We start from the raw sequence: 20108 nt of genomic DNA, 5'->3' as shown, positions 1-20108 counted from the left end.
CTGTCGCTAATTCAATCGCTAAAAACGTCGATAATTCGGTCGTTAAGTTGAAAATTCTATCAATAACTTGCAAGAGGAACCAAAAATATGGATGAAATTTTTTAAGAGGATCATTCATTAGTGAAGTTTTTTTAAAAAACTAAAAATAACATATGAGATATTAAGAGGACCTAAAACATATTTAACTCTATTTATAAATATCAACTATAATAATTAATTTCAATAATTAAATATTATTATATATATATATATATATATATATATATATATATATATATATATATATATATATATATATATTAGTTATTAAAATTGAAAAAAAAGTGAATCTGATTAGAAAATTAATTTTAATAATATTGGAGACATTATTAAAATTGTATATAGGTATAGATTAGTTATAAAAATTGATAGTAGTTTTAAATATTGGAGACATTAACTAATCTTAGATAATTTAGTTGATATTTTAATGATGCATTAATACTTCCCAAAATTTTAATAGTGAGATTGACACAGCATTGATGGCATAAGAGTCGTTGCGGCTTGGTTCTACTTGAACAGAACACATAGTACTCTCGAGTAATAAAACGTGATACTTTCGGTACATTATATTATTCTGACGACAATTATGACCGCCCAGAGGGTAATGGAGTTTCCCACTCCTCAGTCTCGCTGCTGAAATGGGACCAACCATGACATGATGTCCATGTCGACAGAACTCACTCGATTATTTTGAATTTTTACTCCTCTTTCAATACTTCACCTTCACCCCGTATTTTCCACTTTCAATTATTTTGATTTTTCTCGTGCTGCATAGAACATGGTGGGGCCCAATTATTGCATGGTTAGAAACCACTCCAGCTTGGATATACCACTCTATGTTGCTGTCATGAATATGATTGGACGGCAAAAAAGATAAGAAAATCAAATTCTATAATATTCAAATTTTTTACATATGAAATGGACCCACCACCCACCACCCATGACCCACTTCTTTTTTGTCCTTCATTATAATTCACTCTGTTTATAAATCACATCTTAATAACCCTATCACAACCACAACAACAACCACTTCCAATTCATTCATAGCAATTATTCATTCATCAACAAGAGAGTGAGAAATGGAAGCAAAGGAACAAGATGTTTCACTGGGAGCCAACAAATTCCCAGAGAGACAACCCATCGGTATTGCAGCTCAGAGCCATGACGACGGTAAGGACTACAAAGAACCACCTCCTGCACCGTTGTTTGAGCCTTCTGAACTCACTTCATGGTCTTTCTGGAGAGCTGGAATAGCCGAGTTCGTTGCAACTTTTCTGTTTCTCTACATCACCATCTTGACTATCATGGGTGTCAACAAATCTGATTCCAAGTGTAAAACTGTTGGTATTCAAGGGATTGCTTGGTCTTTTGGTGGCATGATCTTCGCCCTCGTTTACTGCACTGCCGGAATCTCTGGTATACACTCTCTTCAGTTTGTTTTTCCTGATTTTGTCCTGTAGTACTGGATCTTACATAGTTGTTATGTTTTTTATGGTATTAATTTGTGATGTTGTGGATGCAGGGGGTCACATAAACCCAGCAGTGACATTCGGTTTGTTCTTGGCGAGGAAACTGTCTCTAACAAGAGCAGTGTTCTACATCGTGATGCAGGTTCTTGGTGCTATCTGCGGTGCTGGTGTGGTTAAGGGTTTTGAAGGAAAAGCTTTCTACGGAAAAGTTCACGGTGGTGCTAACTTTGTTGCTCCTGGTTACACAAAAGGAGATGGACTCGGTGCTGAGATTATCGGTACCTTTGTTCTTGTCTACACCGTTTTCTCAGCCACTGATGCCAAACGTAGTGCCAGAGACTCTCACGTTCCTGTATGTGCCTTGCCTTGTACCTGTGTCTCATTGAATTAATTACATGTGTTAATTTTAGTTTAATGTTTCTTAATGGTGTGTTGATGAAATGAATTAACAGATTTTGGCACCTTTGCCAATTGGGTTCGCTGTGTTTTTGGTTCACTTGGCTACTATTCCAATTACTGGAACTGGTATCAACCCTGCTAGGAGTCTTGGTGCTGCAATTATCTTCAACAAAGATCTTGGTTGGGATGATCAAGTATGTGTTAGTTTAATTTAATTTAATTTAATTAATTAGTTAATCTTGAAATTTATGTTTAATCTTGTTTACTTTTTGTATGTGCAGTGGATTTTCTGGGTTGGACCATTCATTGGTGCAGCACTTGCAGCACTTTACCACACAGTTGTTATCAGAGCCATTCCTTTCAAGTCAAGTTGATATGATCCAACGGTTTGTGATAGTTGATGCCAAAACCATTAAACCAAACCAACTTTGTGGGGTTTTATTTTTAATTTGAAATTCGATCATTATCTTGTTTTAACTATTTCCCTTTTTGTATGTAAAGGATGTTGTTGTAAGTGTAACGTGTTGTTGTAATGATTATTATTATTAGGTGGTGAGTGCGTTGGGTGATGGGGCAGTTTTTTCATTACTTTTAAGTTGGAATCTGGCCCAGCCCATGTGTGATGTATGGTTGTAATTGTGAACTTTAAATTATAAAAATAATGATATTCTCTTTTGGCATTTTTCTCTGCTGGTCCCTTTTTTTCAAACCTGTGATGTAACTCTAGTACTAGCTGTTAGTATTATTATTTACTGTTAAGTATTGTCTATTATTGGTTTGGCGTTATCTACATATTTATATGCGTAATGTAAATGCTATATGGTATATTGCTTTATAGCTGGCACAATTGCACATCTGTGTGATTTGAGTTTTTTCTTTCTTTGAATAGTAGCTAAATGACGATGGAGTTGGGGGAATTTGTCTAAACTTGTCTTGGCCATGATTAACGGATAAAGGTTCTTTTTTTCTCAGCCTTACATTATACTTTATAGAAGAGGGAGAAGTGAAAAGTAATGTAATGTAATTTAATATGCTGATAATATGGAGACTTTAAATAAAAAGTAGAAGTCTAGAAGAGTAATGTACAAATTAATCAAATGGAAATGGTTACCCCTTACCTTTCATCAATGATATAAACATGCATATATATTAATGTTATAAGATTATTCTCATTCTCACTTCCAATTTTTTTTCTCAAAATAAATATATTATCTTTTCTCTATTCAACTACTCTATTAATTATAATTAAATTAACAAGATATTTTAATAAATAATACTAACTTCATTATTAAAATTAATATATGTAATGTTTTTTTACTATCTTCTATTAATGCCAAACAATATTTAGCAAAAGTTCTTTATAAAAAAAATAATTTTTTATAAAAAATAAAAATACAATTTAAAGAGTTTCTACTAAAATACTTGAAAAAGAATTTATACTACCTTTTCGGAACATTATTTAAACATAACTACATATATTTTTGAATTATTATTAACATAATTTATATTATCATATTATTGTAAATTATTTTTCAATTTTTTACGCCATATATATTTTATAAATCTTCGCGTATTACTTTATTTGGTCTAATTAAAAAAAAAATTCATTTATGTGTCAAAATCATCGTTTTTGTTGTGCAACATTTAACTACGGATTATAAAATTTGTTAGTTTATTTACTGAAATTTTTATTTTAAAAATGTTGATTTTTTTCTATGATTCAATTATTTTTTTTAATTAGTAATTTATTCACTTACACGCATATCTTTAAATATTTACAAAAAATATTTATTTAATTTTTTTATCATATTTTATATATTTTAGTAATATAATTGTATTTTATTTTAATTTATATCCATTTTTGTGTAAATTGTTTATATATATATATATATATATATATATATATATATATATATATATATATATATATATATATATATATCAAAATCAATACTTTCACCGTAAATTTACAACAAACATTATAATAATTTTGAACTAAAATTATATTTTATTATTATTTATCTATATATATATCTATATATATATATATATATATATATATATATATATATATATATATATATATATATATATATATATATATATATATATATATATATATATCAAGGGATTTTTAGTTTAACATTATTTTTAAGTTGAAAAATTATAAATTTATAAAATGATTTTAATTTTATTTATAAAATTCTTATTTTTAACTTTAATTTAAAAATAATTTTATAACCGAAAAAAATTCAATCAAATACTCAGGGAATAGTTGATTTTCTAACGAGATATAATTCGACATATAAAAAAAATAGTATTCTATATAAGAAATACAAAAATGTTTTTATATTCTAATGTTTTTATTCTAATATATTTAGTCAAAATTGGAGGCGAGATAATGTTGAAATTACCTCGAAAATCATTAAAGAGTTGTAGAAAAAAACATTTAATCAAACTCGAGTTGAGCTAATGCAGAGACTATCTTGAAAATCATCGGAAATGAATATCTCAATGTACTAATGTAAGCTATTTACTAACATGAAAGAACATGTAGAACTTGTATCTAACCATGTGCAACCTTTTTGCACATGAAATGAATATCTCAACGTATTTAGTCCGTTGGTATTGAATATGAATATAGCTAAACAATACTGGCATTATTATAATACATTAAAGTTGTTATAACAAGTTTGAGTACTGTGAAGAAATTTTAGACTCTCTCTATTTTTTTTATTATAAATTATTTTTTATTTTTCTTATATATTATAAGAAATATAATAATTGTGGTATGAAAAAGAGAAATTATGAAAAGTTTTACAAAATTGTCATTTATTAAAGGTATTGGAAATACAAATTGATATAATTGAAATGAGAGAGAATAATAAATATATAAGGGTATAATATGAAAAATAAAATTAATGATTCATTGATATTATAAAACGACTTATATTGTGGTACAAAATATTTTTTTCAAAGCGACTTATAATAAAAAACATAGATAATATTACTTAAAAATATGGAGACTCAAATATTTATAAATGAAAGAACTCACACACCTATCATCTTAAGATTTTGGGTGAATATGTGGTGTGTCTCTCATAACGTGTGTTGCTCTTAAAGAAAAGTCCTAAAAAGTGTAAAATATTTCATCGTGTTAACCCCGATCTGGAACTCCAATAGTGGTATCATGAGCCTTTGATTCGAATGAAGAGACCGACTCTCTTGTATCAAAAGTATCCTCATATGGTCATGGGTAGAGTGTCCTGTTGAAGAGTGTCAACAACGGTACAAGTGTATGTGATGAAAATAGAGCTTCTGCTTGAGGGTGAGCATTGTGGATATACTCACACTTGAAAAGAAGTGTTGAGAGTAAAAAGTGTGAGTAGTGTGGGGAAGTCTCACATTAATTATAAATGTGAATATTTGAGCATTTATAAGTGGGAAAATCCACACACCTATCACCTTAAGATTTTGGGTATTATTATTATTTCTAATCCCAATGCAAGTTTCAGCTTTCAATTTTGACAATCTAGCAAAGCAAACCTTCAAGAAATTGCCAACACTCCCTAAAAATGCATCCAAACACCCCTAGAAGTCCAAAAATTTGTAACAAAAGCCCATATAATAACACATATGGCGTTCACCACGGGTTCTGGAACATAAAAAACGGGATAGAAGCGGAAAAAATACTTTTTCCCCACTTTCAACCTATCTTCCTCTTCCCAAACCTATTTTCTCCCACCATTAACTCACATAGAAACCCCACTCACTCACATTTACTCTCCATAACTCCAATTCCCAATACTTTATCCATAAATCTACTGATTCCTCAACCTCAAATACCCTCATTCTCACACCTTCACCAAAATACTTCATTTTTCCACAAAACCAACAAAAATGGCAACAATGGGTGATGGAAGTATCATTTTTCGACAAGGGAGGGATGACACCAAGCAAAGGAAGAAGTATGAAGATTTGTTGAGCCGCGAAATTTTCTCCACGAGGTATGTCGACGACACTTGCTTCCACAGGCTAGGGATTTACAATAGTGTGTATTATTTGGTGGAAACATTAGGATTGCAAAATCTATTTGAACGTAGAGACCGCACTTACATGAATCTGACACGAGAGTTTGTAAGGTCACTTATCTACTCTGTTAATCCAAACACAACAAGCACACTTAAATTCCACATATTTCATATAGAGTATGAGTATACTACTAATTAGATTGCAGAGTTATTGAGATTTCCTCACGGGGAAGGTGTCCCGTTTGAAGCACTGATAGAAACTGATTAGGAATTTGAGGAAGGTACATTTTGGAAAGAATTAACGAGTTTTTCGACGAACAATTTTAGGTGCTGGTTTGGGTTCTCTGTTGGGAGATCAACAAACTGGTTTTGTTGTACGATTTGTAACAACACCAGTTTCAATTCAAAGTTGTTAGCTGTGATTGCAGGGTTAACAATACTTGAATGAGGTTCTTCATTAGAGGGTAAGGCAAAGTCTTTAAGTGGCTTGCGGTCTTATTCTTCTACCATTTCTCTCTTGATTCTTTGGAGCAAACGTCATGCACGTGCATATCTTTCTGGTTCAACTATTGGGTCTTCTAAAGTTCCGGTACTGCGAGTCCTTCATATTTATCGGGAAAAAAAAGGGTGCCTTAATCTAGACGGTGTAACAACATGGTTACGATATTTAACGTAATTGGCCCCCAGCAACAACGCCAAAAACTTGATGGGCACTTTCTATAAGTATACGGAGTGTATCAGAGTAATATAAAAGGTTGTCGAACCCACAAAGACCTAATGGTCAATATATCATTTTCTATTGCTACAGTGTTTATCTAAGGCGATTGTAAAAGAATTGGAATAGGAACAACAAAGTGAAAATAATAGACTTGAAAGAATTCAGAAATGTAATACTAAAATGTGACTCTCATCGATTACTAGTAAATTAGTTGGACATGGTCATAGTAAACAATAAAGCGATGGATTCAAAATTAGAATTAAACATATAAGGCGATTCAATTAAAATTATGAATGTGCAATGAAATAAATTAAACTTCGAAGTTAAAGTAAGGCAAGAAAATAACAAGCATGCAAAGTAAATAAGTAAAAGAAATAAATAATACTGATAAAAATAAGAATCTGCTTCAAACGGAATCTTGAATCTGGTACAGGAATAAATTGAAGAAAAACTTGAACGGGAAAGTAATGTTGGCAAGATTAATGCTACAAAATAAAGTGCTCAAAACTCAATAACAACACAATGCAATAATCCTCCGATGTGAAGAATTAAAGCTCTCAAAAATATAAATATATGGGTTAAGTTGTACTAAGTTTGGATCATCTTAAAAGTGAGTTTTAACAACTATTTATAGTGCTAAAAAGCCTTGGAAACCAATTAATAACAAATGAATTCGTGTGAGAGAAAAAAGGGAGTAATGGATAGTAATGCTTCAACCACTTTGATTGCTTCGCTTTTATAGGGGATGGCGACCGCCACACCCCTTGTGGCGAACACCACCTTCACAAAATGCGGAGACTTGATCTTTGTGACCGTTGGGTCATGGGACACCTCATCCACATCATGGCTACTGATCGCTCGACTGGGTGAGTCGAGAATGGGATACAAACTGCAAGTGCACAGTTCTATCGCGTAGTTTTAAAAGATATCGATCCCACAGGGACTTATGAATCGATATACCGTTATCTAAAGTTACTACGTAAATCTAAGGTGAAGATGTTTGATTGTTTGGGGAAAAACTAAGAGCTAAACTAATGTCTAGATTAAATATTAATAAAACGGATATCGGTATGTAATTCGTCAAAACTAGGGAATCAAGTCTTTGTCGGTTTCTTGGTTTTAAAATGAATCGTTTCGGTTAACTTTATTGGTTAAAGGTTCTATCTCAAACTCTCGCTCTGTTGAATAAACCATGATTTTATATTAATGTTGCTGTCACTTATAATTAAGTCAAAAACCATATTTTGAAAACAATAAAGTTGCAGAAACTCTTTTTAAGAAAATACTGACCGTTTTAAACACCCTTATCTCAAACTCTCGCTCTGTTGACTTAGGTTATATAATTAAATCCAAATGCTTAACTCTCGTCCTCACATTCAATCTTTAAAAATACTTTTTGGAAAAGGTCAGAATTTAATTAACTCTAAAACTTGCTCTCGCCCTGATCTAGAATTAATGCCTAACTTACACTGTCCAGTTAAAATCTCAAACTCTCGCTCTATTGATTTTAACTTCTCTATGTCTTTTACTTTTGTAAAAAATCTTGTTATTAAACCTGTAAGTTGAGACCATAAAAAGATTGATTTTGATTTTAAGTTTAGATAAACCGACTCAGTCTCGATCCCTTATTCTGCTTACTTTACATACCGATACCTAGGCAAATTAGCCAGACATGCTAAATAAACAAGAATTTATATCATGCATAAACAGACTCATTCCAGGCAGGCAATATGAATAAACAATAGAATAAAACATACAAAATTAAATAGCAATTAAAGAACCTGAATGCGTAATACAATGGTCTTGAACACTCCACCACAAGCCGGTAGGATTTGTTCTTGGATTCTTCAATTAAACCGTAAAATAAATCAAGGAAATAAAACTCGAATATAACGTAAGGTTAAATCCGGTATAAAGCTGCACAGTAGTTTCCGGTGTAGAAACTATTATGCGAAAAATATCTAAAAGCTAAAAACGGGAAAGATAAATTGCAAGGGAAAAGGGAAAGTAAAGCTTGCAAAAGAAATAAATAAAATGAACAATGCTGGAAAGGAAGAAAAATAAGCAAAGGCGTGAAAGGAAAATTTGGCAGAGCTTTCGCAAAACTGAGCGTGCAAAAACTTGTGTCGACGGCAAAGAGAGGAGATGGCTATTTATAATAGCCTTGGTAACTGCCTTGCGTTTCCTACGAGTCTTCAGCATGGCTAAATACACGGCTTGAGAATAGGACACGAAATCCTCAACGTTACTTCCATTCTTCTGAGAGCGTAACTTGCGCCAAAAAGCTAGTGGACTGGTGTGACGCTCGTCACACCATGTGTGACGTCCGTCACAAGGCTACTTCGCGTGACGCTCGTCACAACCCTTGTGACGCCCGTCACAGGGGCAACTTGCGCTTCCTTTTGGGCTGGGCTTGGTCTTGGTTATTTGTTTTCTTTTTATTGCTTTTTACACCTCCTTTTCTTCCCTTTTTCACTTTTGCTTCAAAATGGGTACCTGATGTAAATAGAAAAGAAATACTGCATAATATCTGATAAAATGGGATAAATTAAAGTAAATGATAATATAATCTAATTAAATTAAGTCTTAAAATGTGATATAATTTCATGTTATCAAACTCCCCCATACTTAAATCTTTGCTTGTCCTCAAGCAAAATTCAGTATAGAACTTGTTAAAAGTTTTAGCCAGATGAAATTTCAAAGCACACCTCAATTCGTACTAGGTTGCGAATGGATTTTTGTTTAGGAGGATTTTGAGTTTAATCTTGACATCAACAACTACCGTTACAACTTAGATAACCCTACTTTTATGCCAATCAGTTATAAGTACCCTATGATAGCTATCCTGGTTCCTTTAGTCTTATTTTACCCGTTTTCATTCTAGCGAAATCACATTAAGCCCTTTATCTTTTCGCGCACATAGTGGAGTAACCGGTTAGTGATTATGATCCGCTTTTAGCTAGAAGTTCTGGTACATAAGTCGGATAACTTCATTATTCAGTCCATTGCAAATTGCGGGGGATCGGACCGTAGTCCGCCCTACCGAGTTCAGTACCAGATTCCTACTGAACCAACTCATAATGGATCTTTCGTATTGTGCTTTTGCATGATCTGCAACCTTTAGATTAAATGATCTGGTAAGGATCACCTAATTTAATTAGTGCATTTCTTGATATCTTTATATATTTTAGGTTACTTTGGGGATCATTCACTTATATTCATCGGCTCTCCACGTAGTTTGCTATTAAGACGGTGCTGACTTCTGTATAAACTACTTGGGGTTGCCATAGAACTAAAAGTTCGAGGAATTGGTATAATAGGTACTTATCCTGATCTAACATATTGAGGTTCTCAGAGCGTTGTTACGGTAATGGTTTTGTTTTGATCTCACTCAAGTTTTATAAAGTAAGCAACCTTTATACTTATTGGGTGTGTTAAAATTTTTGTTATGGCTCAGGAAATTGAGGGGAATAGATAATAGAAAATTTTCACACTTAGGAACTTAACTTAAAATAAATATATATTATAATAATAATTTTTTTTTTTTTTTTTTTTTTTTTTTTTTGTTTTTGTTTTTTTTTTTTTTGTTTTTTTTTCATAATAAGAAGGGGAAATAACAATGAAAGGGAAAATAACATACTTGAAAAAAAACTGAGAATGGAAAGAATATTGTTTCCCCCCCCCCCCATACTTAAACTAAACATTGTCCTCAATGTTTTAAGGAAGTGAAATACAAGATGGAAAGGAAAAAAAAAGAAAATAACAACTAAGGCTGCCTTCCGCCTCTGGTTCTTGGACCTGGTGATCTTTGACGTATGTCTAAGTTGTCGAACCTGTTGAACAATTCAGTAAACCGCTGGTCGGTTATGGCATTCCGAGCGTCCTGTTGCTGTTGCATTTGACGCATCATCTGCATCATCTCTGTATTCTGTGCCTGCATACCATCGATAGCATCCATAATGTCATCGTTGGTCGCAGGCCTTCGTCGTCGACGACGTTGGGAGGATGGGCCGGCTGCATTACTGGAAGGGTTTAGCGGGACTGATTGTTGTGTTGGCGGATGATCACCTTGTTCCATTTCTTCAAACTCATCTGTTTGCTGGTTTGTTTGTGAAGGCTCGGTGGTTTCAGGAGCGCTAAGATCGTAGAGGTGGCGGTCGGGGTTTGTGACATCAATTAGGGTGGTATTGGGTAGCACAACACTCGGGACTGCTTGGTTGTTCACCATAAGATAATAGCCTCCGCCTACTCTGTTTTTAATCAGGCGGCTGGAGCGGCAATAGCTGATATCCATAGACAGGGGAGGTAGGGATTCTAAAGTTTGGAGTTTATCCCCTAGGTTCAGGCCAAGTGCTATGGAGGTTATTAATCCACCAATTATAAAGGGTTGCCGGCCTCTAGCACATAAGGTGCGGATATGATGAAAGAGAAAAGAGGCGGCGTTTACCTTAGTATCCGGTTCGAAAACGCACTGGAGGAAAAATAACTCCTTCGAGTTAACCTTACTGTTGTTTGGTCTTCCAAAAAGTGTGTTTTGCAGGATACGGAGAAAATAACGGATGGTGGGGTTATGGATGTGGGAGAGAAGGAGTTCTTCCCAGTTGTAGGTATTTATACCGGAAATTTTCTTAAAAAGATCGAAAACTAGAACTGTGTTCCAGTTTGAGGTTGGAGGGATTCTGGCATGCAGCAGACCTTCTGTGGGAAATTGTAGCATGACACTCAATTGGCGTTGGGTTAGAGAGTACTCGGTGTTGAACATACGGAAGGTTGCCGTACCGGTTAGAAATTCACCTTCACCGGCGGGAGTGGTGTAGTCGTAAGAACTTAGGAATTCTAAGGTTAGGGAAGGGTAGGTGGGTTGGTTATGGGTGCAAAGGAAGGTTAAATCGGCTTTACGGAGCATCCACTCGATACCTTGGAGTAAGCCCAATTGTTGTAAACAAGTTAAATCGGGGTACCTGGTGGGAGCGACGCCTCGCTGTTGGAAACGCTCAAATTGCTCTTGCTGATAGTTGTCATCTCCGGATCGGAAGATGATATTTCCGAAATTTTGATTTCCCGCCATTGTGATGAATTTTTGAAGGGATGATTTGGAAAGGAAAAGAAGTGTGTTTGATATGAGAGAATTGTTTTGTGGTGAATGAAGGAGGTTTTGGTAGGTATTTATAGGAGAAGGGTTGGAAGGTAGAAAGAAAAAGTGGTTGAAAAGTAATTAAGTGTGGTAAATGAAAAATGAATGGGGAATGTAAAAAAATCAAAGTGTAACGTTCGTCTCCAACGGCTCCTTAACGTTCACTTGTCTGAAGGGCGTTACGCTCGTCACAGGGGTGTGACGTTCGTAACAGGCGTTTTGCGTGCCGTTCGTCATGGCGTGTGTGACGCTCGTCACACCTCCTTTTTGGCAAGGCTTCAGTGGCGCTTCACAGAATTACTTTGGCGTATTTTAATGTTTTATTTTGCTTATGATCAGTTTAGTCTGCAGTTTTAATGCAATGTGCACGCTTACTTGCTTTGTATAGTAATAATAATAGGTAACAACAGTAGAGCATAATAGCCATTGCATAATAAAATTAATTAAACAGCTTCAATAAAATTGATCATAAAGTATTACAGGGAAGGAAAATAATGAAATGAAACAGAAATAAACATGAATTCAAACAACATTAATGAAAAAAAATCTAGCCTAAAACTAAATAACTTAGAAAGAAATATAACTAAATTCCATCTATCTTCGGATCTCTGGCCGAAGGAGCAAAAGAGTTAACATGATGCCGTAACATACGTAACTGACTTGTCGTTCTGCTCATGCATTCTAGGATTTCAAGTCTCAAGTTATGGAAATCTTCCCTAAGGGCGTCTTGCTCTGACATCAAGGCTTCAATGACTGTTTTAATATCTGTTCCTAGCATATGATGTCGGAGATCAGGCATGACTGATTCTTCGGTCAGGACAGGCTGAGGAGGAGGATCAATATCATAGTAGCCGGAAGGTGTCTGAGGGTCAGACTCAGCAAGAGAGATATGGTCAACATAGTGCTCATAGTCGTCACAAATCTCATAATCCTGGATGGATTCAGTGGATCCAGCCGGAGTTGGGGTTTCATTCAGGTTATAGAGCCAGTTCCTTTGATTATGAACACTAGTTCTAGGATCGGGCATGGTGAATAGGCAGAGAACCTGGTTATCAATAATAAGCTCGAACTCATCAGACCCTATGTTTGCTATAAACATAGTGTTGAAGAGGAAGGGTATACTCATAGTAGTAATGCCACAAAAAGGGTTAAGGTCAAGCATAGGCTGACGTAGTCCAATAGCATTACCTATCATAGTGATCAAACCGCCTATTCTAATGGGTGCTCGCTCATCCTGGATAAGGTGGTCCAAATTAGCTAACATAAAAGTAGCACCGTTTACTGGACGGTTCTGGGAAGCACAAAATATGATGAAGAGTTCATCACGTGAAACTGAAGTACTATTTGGCTTCTTCCCAAATAAAGTGTGGGTCAGGATCTTATGGAAATAGCGAAAAGCCGGGTTATGTATGTTTCCAGAGAGAAACTCATGTTCTTCGGGCTCATCATTTCCAGTCAGCTTACCCCAAAAGTGTTCTAGCTCTCTATATTCAAAAAGTTCTTCCTGGCTTACAGTGAATGTATCAAAGGAGGTAGGAAAACCCAAAAGGTTGGTGAAGTCTCTAATATTAAATTGGTACTCCATATTGAACATTCTGAACTGGATAAAACCTCTGCTAATTCCTTTTCCATGGCTAGGTAGATAGATTAATGAACTAAGGAATTCTAGTGTGAGTCTCCGGTAGGTGGTGAAATGTCTCAGGATAGGGGAGGTCTCCCATCCTATCTGATTCAGCAAAAACAGGACACTCTGTCTCAGTCCAAGGGCAGTCATAGCCCAATCATCAGCATATAAACTAGGTAGCATCTCTCTAGCGGCTAGTTCTTCAAACTTTCGTTTCTGAGCCATTCCTCTGAACTTGATACCCATACGATCAAAATGTCCCATCTGGTTAGTGTTAACTAGAGAAAAGAAACATGAGTTTAAGTCAGGATTTGGCCAAATGCCGAAAGAAGAAAAGAATTATTATTATTATATATAGATATATTTTTTTCTTTTTGAATAAATCAATAATGAATACTAAATAGAAATTAAAAGAATAATTAAGAGAAAAATAGAGAAATGATAATAATAATAGAATAATAAAATAACAGATTAATTTGTGGGTTGTCTCCCACTAAGCGCTTTGTTTAAATGTCGCAAGCTCGACAAAGAAACTGTTAAATATAGTCTATGAGTCCTGGGGGCGTTTCGTCTAAGTGTAGAATTTGCGAATCCTCGTTGGTTTCCGCATAGTGATAATGTTTCAGACGTTGCCCGTTTACGGTGAACGGTTCTGTAGATTGTCCTTTTATTTCTACCGCTCCACTGGGAAAGATTTTAGTGATATGAAAAGGTCCTGACCATCTGGATCGTAGTTTTCCCGGGAATAACTTTAGTCTAGAGTTAAATAAAAGTACTGCGTCGCCTTGCTTGAAGACTTTCCTTGATATACGCTTGTCATGCCATTGTTTTGTTCTTTCTTTATAGATTTTGGCATTTTCATAGGCGTCTCTTCTGAGTTCCTCTAATTCGTTTATGTCAAGGATTCTCTTTTCACCGGCGGCTTTATAATTCAAATTTAAATTTCTAATAGCCCAATAGGCTTTATGTTCTAATTCTCCCGGGAGGTGACAGGATTTTCCATAAATGAGCTTAAATGGGGTCGTCCCTATGGGAGTTTTATAAGCAGTTCGGTATGCCCATAAAGCTTCTGGTAATTTCAATGACCAATCTTTCCTTGAAGTGGCGACCGTTTTTTCTAGTATTTGCTTGATTTCTCTGTTAGATACTTCCACTTGTCCACTGGTTTGAGGGTGGTAAGGTGTTGCTATCCTATGTCTCACTCCATATTTAAGTAGTAGTTTTTCGAGTACCTTGGATATAAAGTGTGATCCACCATCACTGACTACTATTCTTGGGATGCCAAATCTCGGAAATATTATATTTTTAAAGAGTCTAGTTACTACTCGGGTGTCATTTGTTGGAGAAGCTATAGCTTCGATCCATTTTGATACGTAGTCAACTGCCACGAGTATGTATTTGTTACCGAAAGAGGATGGAAAGGGTCCCATGAAGTCTATCCCCCACACGTCAAAAATCTCTACTTCCAAAATACCTTTTTGTGGCATCTCGTCACGTCTAGATATGTTTCCCGTGCGTTGACATCTGTCACACTCCTTAATAGCCGCATGTACGTCCTTCCATATAGTTGGCCAATAAAAGCCAGCTTGTAGGATTTTAGAGCAGGTCTTGGATGTACTTTTGTGTCCACCATAAGGCGCAGAGTGACAGTGTTGGATTATATTTTCTACCTCTTCTTCGGGTATACATCGACGGAAAATACCATCGGGGCCTCTTTTGAAAAGTAAGGGATCATCCCAGTAATAGTGTTTTATGTCGTGGAAGAATCGTTTCTTCTGCTGGTAAGATAAAGTAGGTGGAACTATTCCGGCAGCTAAATAATTGACTAGATCAGCGTACCATGGTATGACAGATATAGCTAAGGTGGTTTCTACTTGCATGTCGGAGTTGTTCTCTTCCAAAGTAGCTATGAGTTTATCATACGAGAAATCATCATTAATGGATGTTCTTTCTGGTTCAAGGTTCTCAAGTCTAGAGAGGTGGTCTGCTACTACGTTTTCAGTTCCTTTCTTGTCCTTGATTTCTAAGTCGAATTCTTGTAGTAACAAGATCCATCTTAGGAGTCTAGGTTTAGCATCCTTTTTTGTTAAAAGGTACCTGATAGCAGCGTGATCAGTGTAAACTATTATTTTGGCTCCTACCAAGTAAGAACGAAATTTATCTAGCGCAAATACCACTGCTAGGAGTTCTTTCTCGGTTGTGGCATAATTCATCTGTGCTTCATCCAGGGTTCTGCTAGCGTAATATATAACGTGAAGCTTTTTATCCTTTCTTTGTCCTAAAACAGCACCTACAGCATAATCACTGGCATCGCACATTATTTCGAATGGTTCATTCCAGTCTGGTGTCTGCATAATGGGTGCGGAGATCAATGCTTGTTTAAGAGTTTGAAATGCTTTTAAACAGTTATCGTCGAATATGAATTCAGCATCTTTCATCAACAGTCCGGTTAAGGGTTTGGTTATCTTAGAGAAGTCTTTGATGAATCGTCGGTAAAAACCGGCGTGTCCTAGAAAGCTTCGTACTTCTCTCACGGTTCTTGGGGGTTGAAGATTTTCGATTACCTCTATTTTGGCTTTGTCTACTTCAATTCCTCTGTTCGAGATGATGTGTCCTAAAACAATTCCTTCTTGTACCATAAAGTGGCACTTTTCCCAATTAAGTACTAAGTTTACTTTTACACATCGCTCCAGAACTCTTTCCAGGTTTTCAAGGCATTCTTCGAAACTTTGTCCGTATACAGAAAAGTCATCCATAAATACTTCCATGATGTTTTCGAGAAAGTCGGCGAATATTGCCATCATGCATCTTTGAAAAGTTGCAGGGGCATTACACAGACCAAACGACATTCGTCTATACGCGAAGGTACCAAAAGGGCATGTGAATGTTGTCTTTTCTTGGTCATCAGGGTGAATTGGTATTTGAAAGAAGCCTGAATAACCGTCTAAATAACAGAAATGTGAATGTTTAGCTAATCGTTCTAACATTTGGTCAATGAATGGTAAAGGGAAATGATCTTTTCGGGTTGCTTTGTTTAGTTTCCTATAATCAATGCACATTCTCCATCCCGATTCGATTCGTTTAGTTATAGTTTCTCCTTTTTCGTTTTCAATAACGGTTATGCCTCCTTTCTTGGGTACAACGTGTACAGGACTAACCCATTTGCTGTCAGATATAGGATATATAATACCTGCTTCTAATAACTTGGTTATTTCTTTCTTTACTACCTCACTTAGGATCGGATTTAGTCTTCTCTGGTGTTCCCTAGAGGTTTTACAGTCTTCTTCTAACATGATGCGGTGCATACAAATAGAAGGGCTTATTCCTTTAAGATCGGTGATGTGGTATCCTAGTGCAGTTGGATATTTTCTTAAGATATGTAGGAGTTTTTCTGTTTCGAGTCTTCCTAGATCTGCATTAACTATCACAGGTCGTTCAAGTTCTAAGTCTAGGAATTCATATCTCAGATTTTTGGGAAGTGTTTTCAAATCAGAGGTTGGTTTGTTAAGACACTGCGTAGGATCTGGTGTTATTGCTAGGCATTGTTTAGATTTGTCCTCTAAAAGATAGTCTGATGGTTTGACTTCTCCTGACTCTGCTTCTTTTATGCATTCATCGATGATATCCATGAAGTAACATGTATCTTCTATTGCAGGTGCTTTCAAGAATTGGGAAATAATGAATTCAATTTTTTCTTCACCTACTTCGAAGGTGAGTCGTCCTCGTTTTACGTCTATGATTGCACCGGCAGTTGCTAAGAATGGTCTTCCTAGTATAATAGGTGTCATATCATCTTCTCTAATGTCCATAATTGTGAAGTCAGTGGGAATGTAAAACTGACCTATGCGTACGGGAACGTTTTCAAGGATTCCTACAGGATATTTGATGGAACGATCTGCTAATTGCACAGACATTTTGGTCGGTCTTAATTCTCCCATCTCTAGTTTCTTACATATGGATAAGGGCATAATGCTAATTCCGGCTCCTAAATCGCATAAGGCTTTGTCGATGACAAATTTTCCTATGTGACAGGGTATAGAGAAGCTACCCGGATCCTTGAGTTTAGGGGGCATGTTTTGGATTATAGCGCTACATTCGGCAGGGAGTGTAACGGTTTCGCTATCCTCAAGTTTCCTCTTATTAGAAAGAATTTCTTTTAAGAATTTAGCATATGAGGGCATCTGCGTAATAGCTTCGGTAAACGGAATTGTAACGTTTAATTGTTTAAGGAGATCAACAAATTTTCTAAATTGGCCTACATCTTTGGTTTTAACAAGCCTTTGAGGGTAAGGTATAGGTGGTTTGTAAGGTGGTGGAGGTACATAAGGTTCCTTCTTTTTTAGGGTTTCCTTATTACTCTCTTCCTTTTCCTTAGGTTCACTTTCCTCAATGGATTTCTCAGGGTTTTGGTTTTCTATCCTTGGGTCAGACGGTCCTTCCACTTCCGTTCCACTTCTCAATATAATTGCATGAGCTTGGCTTCTCGGATTGGGTTGGGGCTGTCCAGGGAATGTACCAGTTGGTGCAGCAGTAGGTGCTTGTTGTTGAGCTACTTGAGATATTTGCGTTTCCAGCATTTTGTTATGGGTAGCCAGGGCATCTACTTTGCTTGCTAGTTGTTTAAGTTGTTCGCCAGTGTGTATGTTCTGGTTTAAGAAATCTTTATTGGTTTGTTGTTGGGAAGCTATAAAGTTTTCCATCATGATTTCCAAGTTGGATTTTCTAGGGGTATTATTGTTAGGATTCGGTTTCTGATATCCTGGAGGTATAGATGGGGCTTGATTTGGAGACTGTCCAGGTGCGTATAAAGCATTATTACTCTTATATGAGAAGTTTGGATGGTTCTTCCAATTTGGGTTATAGGTATTCGAATAGGGGCTTCCTTGAGCATAGTTTACTTGCTCTGTTTGGATTCCAGTCAAGAGTTGACATTCCGCAGGAGTGTGGCCTTGGATTCCACAGACCTCGCAATTCTGAGTTATAGCAACCACGGCTGCGGGAGGCGATACGTTTAAACTTTCAATCTTCTGGACCAAAGCATCCACTTTTGCATTGACGTGATCAAGGTTACTTATCTCGTACATGCCAGTTTTCGGTTGAGGTTTTTCCACTGTTGTTCGTTCGGTTCCCCACTGATAGTGGTTTTGGGCCATGCTCTCGATAAGCTGGTAAGCATCAGCATAAGGTTTGTTCATTAGTGCACCACCTGCAGCGGCGTCTATTGTTAACCTTGTATTGTATAAGAGACCATTATAAAATGTGTGAATTACTAACCAGTCTTCCAAACCATGGTGTGGGCAAAGTCTCATCATGTCTTTGTATCTTTCCCATGCTTCGAAAAGAGACTCGTTGTCTTTCTGTTTAAATCCGTTTATCTGGGCTCTTAACATAGCTGTTTTGCTTGGCGGAAAATATCGGGCAAGAAAAACTTTCTTCAACTCGTTCCATGTGGTGACTGAGTTGGAAGGAAGAGATTGAAGCCATCTTCTAGCGCTATCTCTTAATGAGAAAGGAAAAAGACGAAGTCGAATTGCCTCTGAAGTGACACCATTAGCTTTAACAGTATCAGCGTATTGGACAAATACGGATAAATGAAGGTTTGGATCTTCGGTAAGATTTCCAGAGAATTGGTTTTGTTGCACAGCCTGCAACAACGAAGGTTTAAGTTCAAAGTTGTTTGCTTCGATTGCGGGCGGAGCAATACTTGAATGCGGTTCATCTTGCGATGGAGCGGCGTAATCTCTAAGAGCACGAGCTGGTTCTGCCATCTCGGTTAAAGAAGGAAAATCTTTGAGATCAGGAAGGTCTATAGGAGGGAGATTGTTTTCAGCACGATATTCCCGAATTCGTCGTAAGACTCGGAGATATAGTTCGATGTCGTTGATTCGTAAATAGAGCGGTTCGCCTTGAGAGCGAGTGCGTGGCATACAAATCAACGAAAGAAAGAAAATAGAAGAAAAAGAAACCTTAGTCTCTACAGCGTAACGGAAGAGTTACGATATCGATTGAATAAAAGTCCCCGGCAATGGCGCCAAAAACTTGATCGCTCGACTGGGTGAGTCGAGAATGGGATACAAACTGCAAGTGCACAGTTCTATCGCGTAGTTTTAAAAGATATCGATCCCACAGGGACTTATGAATCGATATACCGTTATCTAAAGTTACTACGTAAATCTAAGGTGAAGATGTTTGATTGTTTGGGGAAAAACTAAGAGCTAAACTAATGTCTAGATTAAATATTAATAAAACGGATATCGGTATGTAATTCGTCAAAACTAGGGAATCAAGTCTTTGTCGGTTTCTTGGTTTTAAAATGAATCGTTTCGGTTAACTTTATTGGTTAAAGGTTCTATCTCAAACTCTCGCTCTGTTGAATAAACCATGATTTTATATTAATGTTGCTGTCACTTATAATTAAGTCAAAAACCATATTTTGAAAACAATAAAGTTGCAGAAACTCTTTTTAAGAAAATACTGACCGTTTTAAACACCCTTATCTCAAACTCTCGCTCTGTTGACTTAGGTTATATAATTAAATCCAAATGCTTAACTCTCGTCCTCACATTCAATCTTTAAAAATACTTTTTGGAAAAGGTCAGAATTTAATTAACTCTAAAACTTGCTCTCGCCCTGATCTAGAATTAATGCCTAACTTACACTGTCCAGTTAAAATCTCAAACTCTCGCTCTATTGA

The 20108-nt window shown here is 36.0% G+C and overlaps 1 protein-coding gene and 1 pseudogene across 1 annotated transcript; both read left to right on the top strand.

Annotated features, from left to right (window-relative positions):
- The first annotated feature begins 1038 nt into the window (after positions 1-1038).
- LOC127083935 (probable aquaporin PIP-type 7a) lies at positions 1039-2587 on the top strand. The gene is made up of 4 exons (XM_051024304.1): positions 1039-1455; positions 1562-1860; positions 1961-2101; positions 2189-2587. Exons 1-4 carry the CDS (start codon positions 1119-1121, stop codon positions 2279-2281), a joined length of 870 nt encoding a protein of 289 aa, XP_050880261.1. The 5' UTR covers positions 1039-1118; the 3' UTR covers positions 2282-2587.
- A 16110-nt stretch (positions 2588-18697) lies between these two features.
- On the top strand, positions 18698-18797 carry LOC127089264 (uncharacterized; annotated as a pseudogene).
- The last annotated feature ends 1311 nt before the right edge of the window (positions 18798-20108 follow it).

This window comes from Lathyrus oleraceus, chromosome 5 (genome assembly GCF_024323335.1).
Source record: "Lathyrus oleraceus cultivar Zhongwan6 chromosome 5, CAAS_Psat_ZW6_1.0, whole genome shotgun sequence".
Classification (NCBI taxonomy): Eukaryota; Viridiplantae; Streptophyta; class Magnoliopsida; order Fabales; family Fabaceae; genus Lathyrus; species Lathyrus oleraceus.
This window is presented reverse-complemented; position numbering and strand designations above follow the sequence as displayed.

What these genes read in the sequence shown, in the direction of transcription:
- LOC127083935 (XM_051024304.1), top strand. Translation starts at nt 1,119, where the DNA reads ATGGAAGCAAAGGAACAAGATGTTTCACTGGGAGCCAACAAATTCCCA. An exon ending in CTGCACTGCCGGAATCTCTG is followed by an intron (nt 1,456 to 1,561) that starts GTATACACTCTC and finishes TTGTGGATGCAG; the next exon opens with GGGGTCACATAAACCCAGCA. An exon ending in ATCTTGGTTGGGATGATCAA is followed by an intron (nt 2,102 to 2,188) that starts GTATGTGTTAGT and finishes TTGTATGTGCAG; the next exon opens with TGGATTTTCTGGGTTGGACC.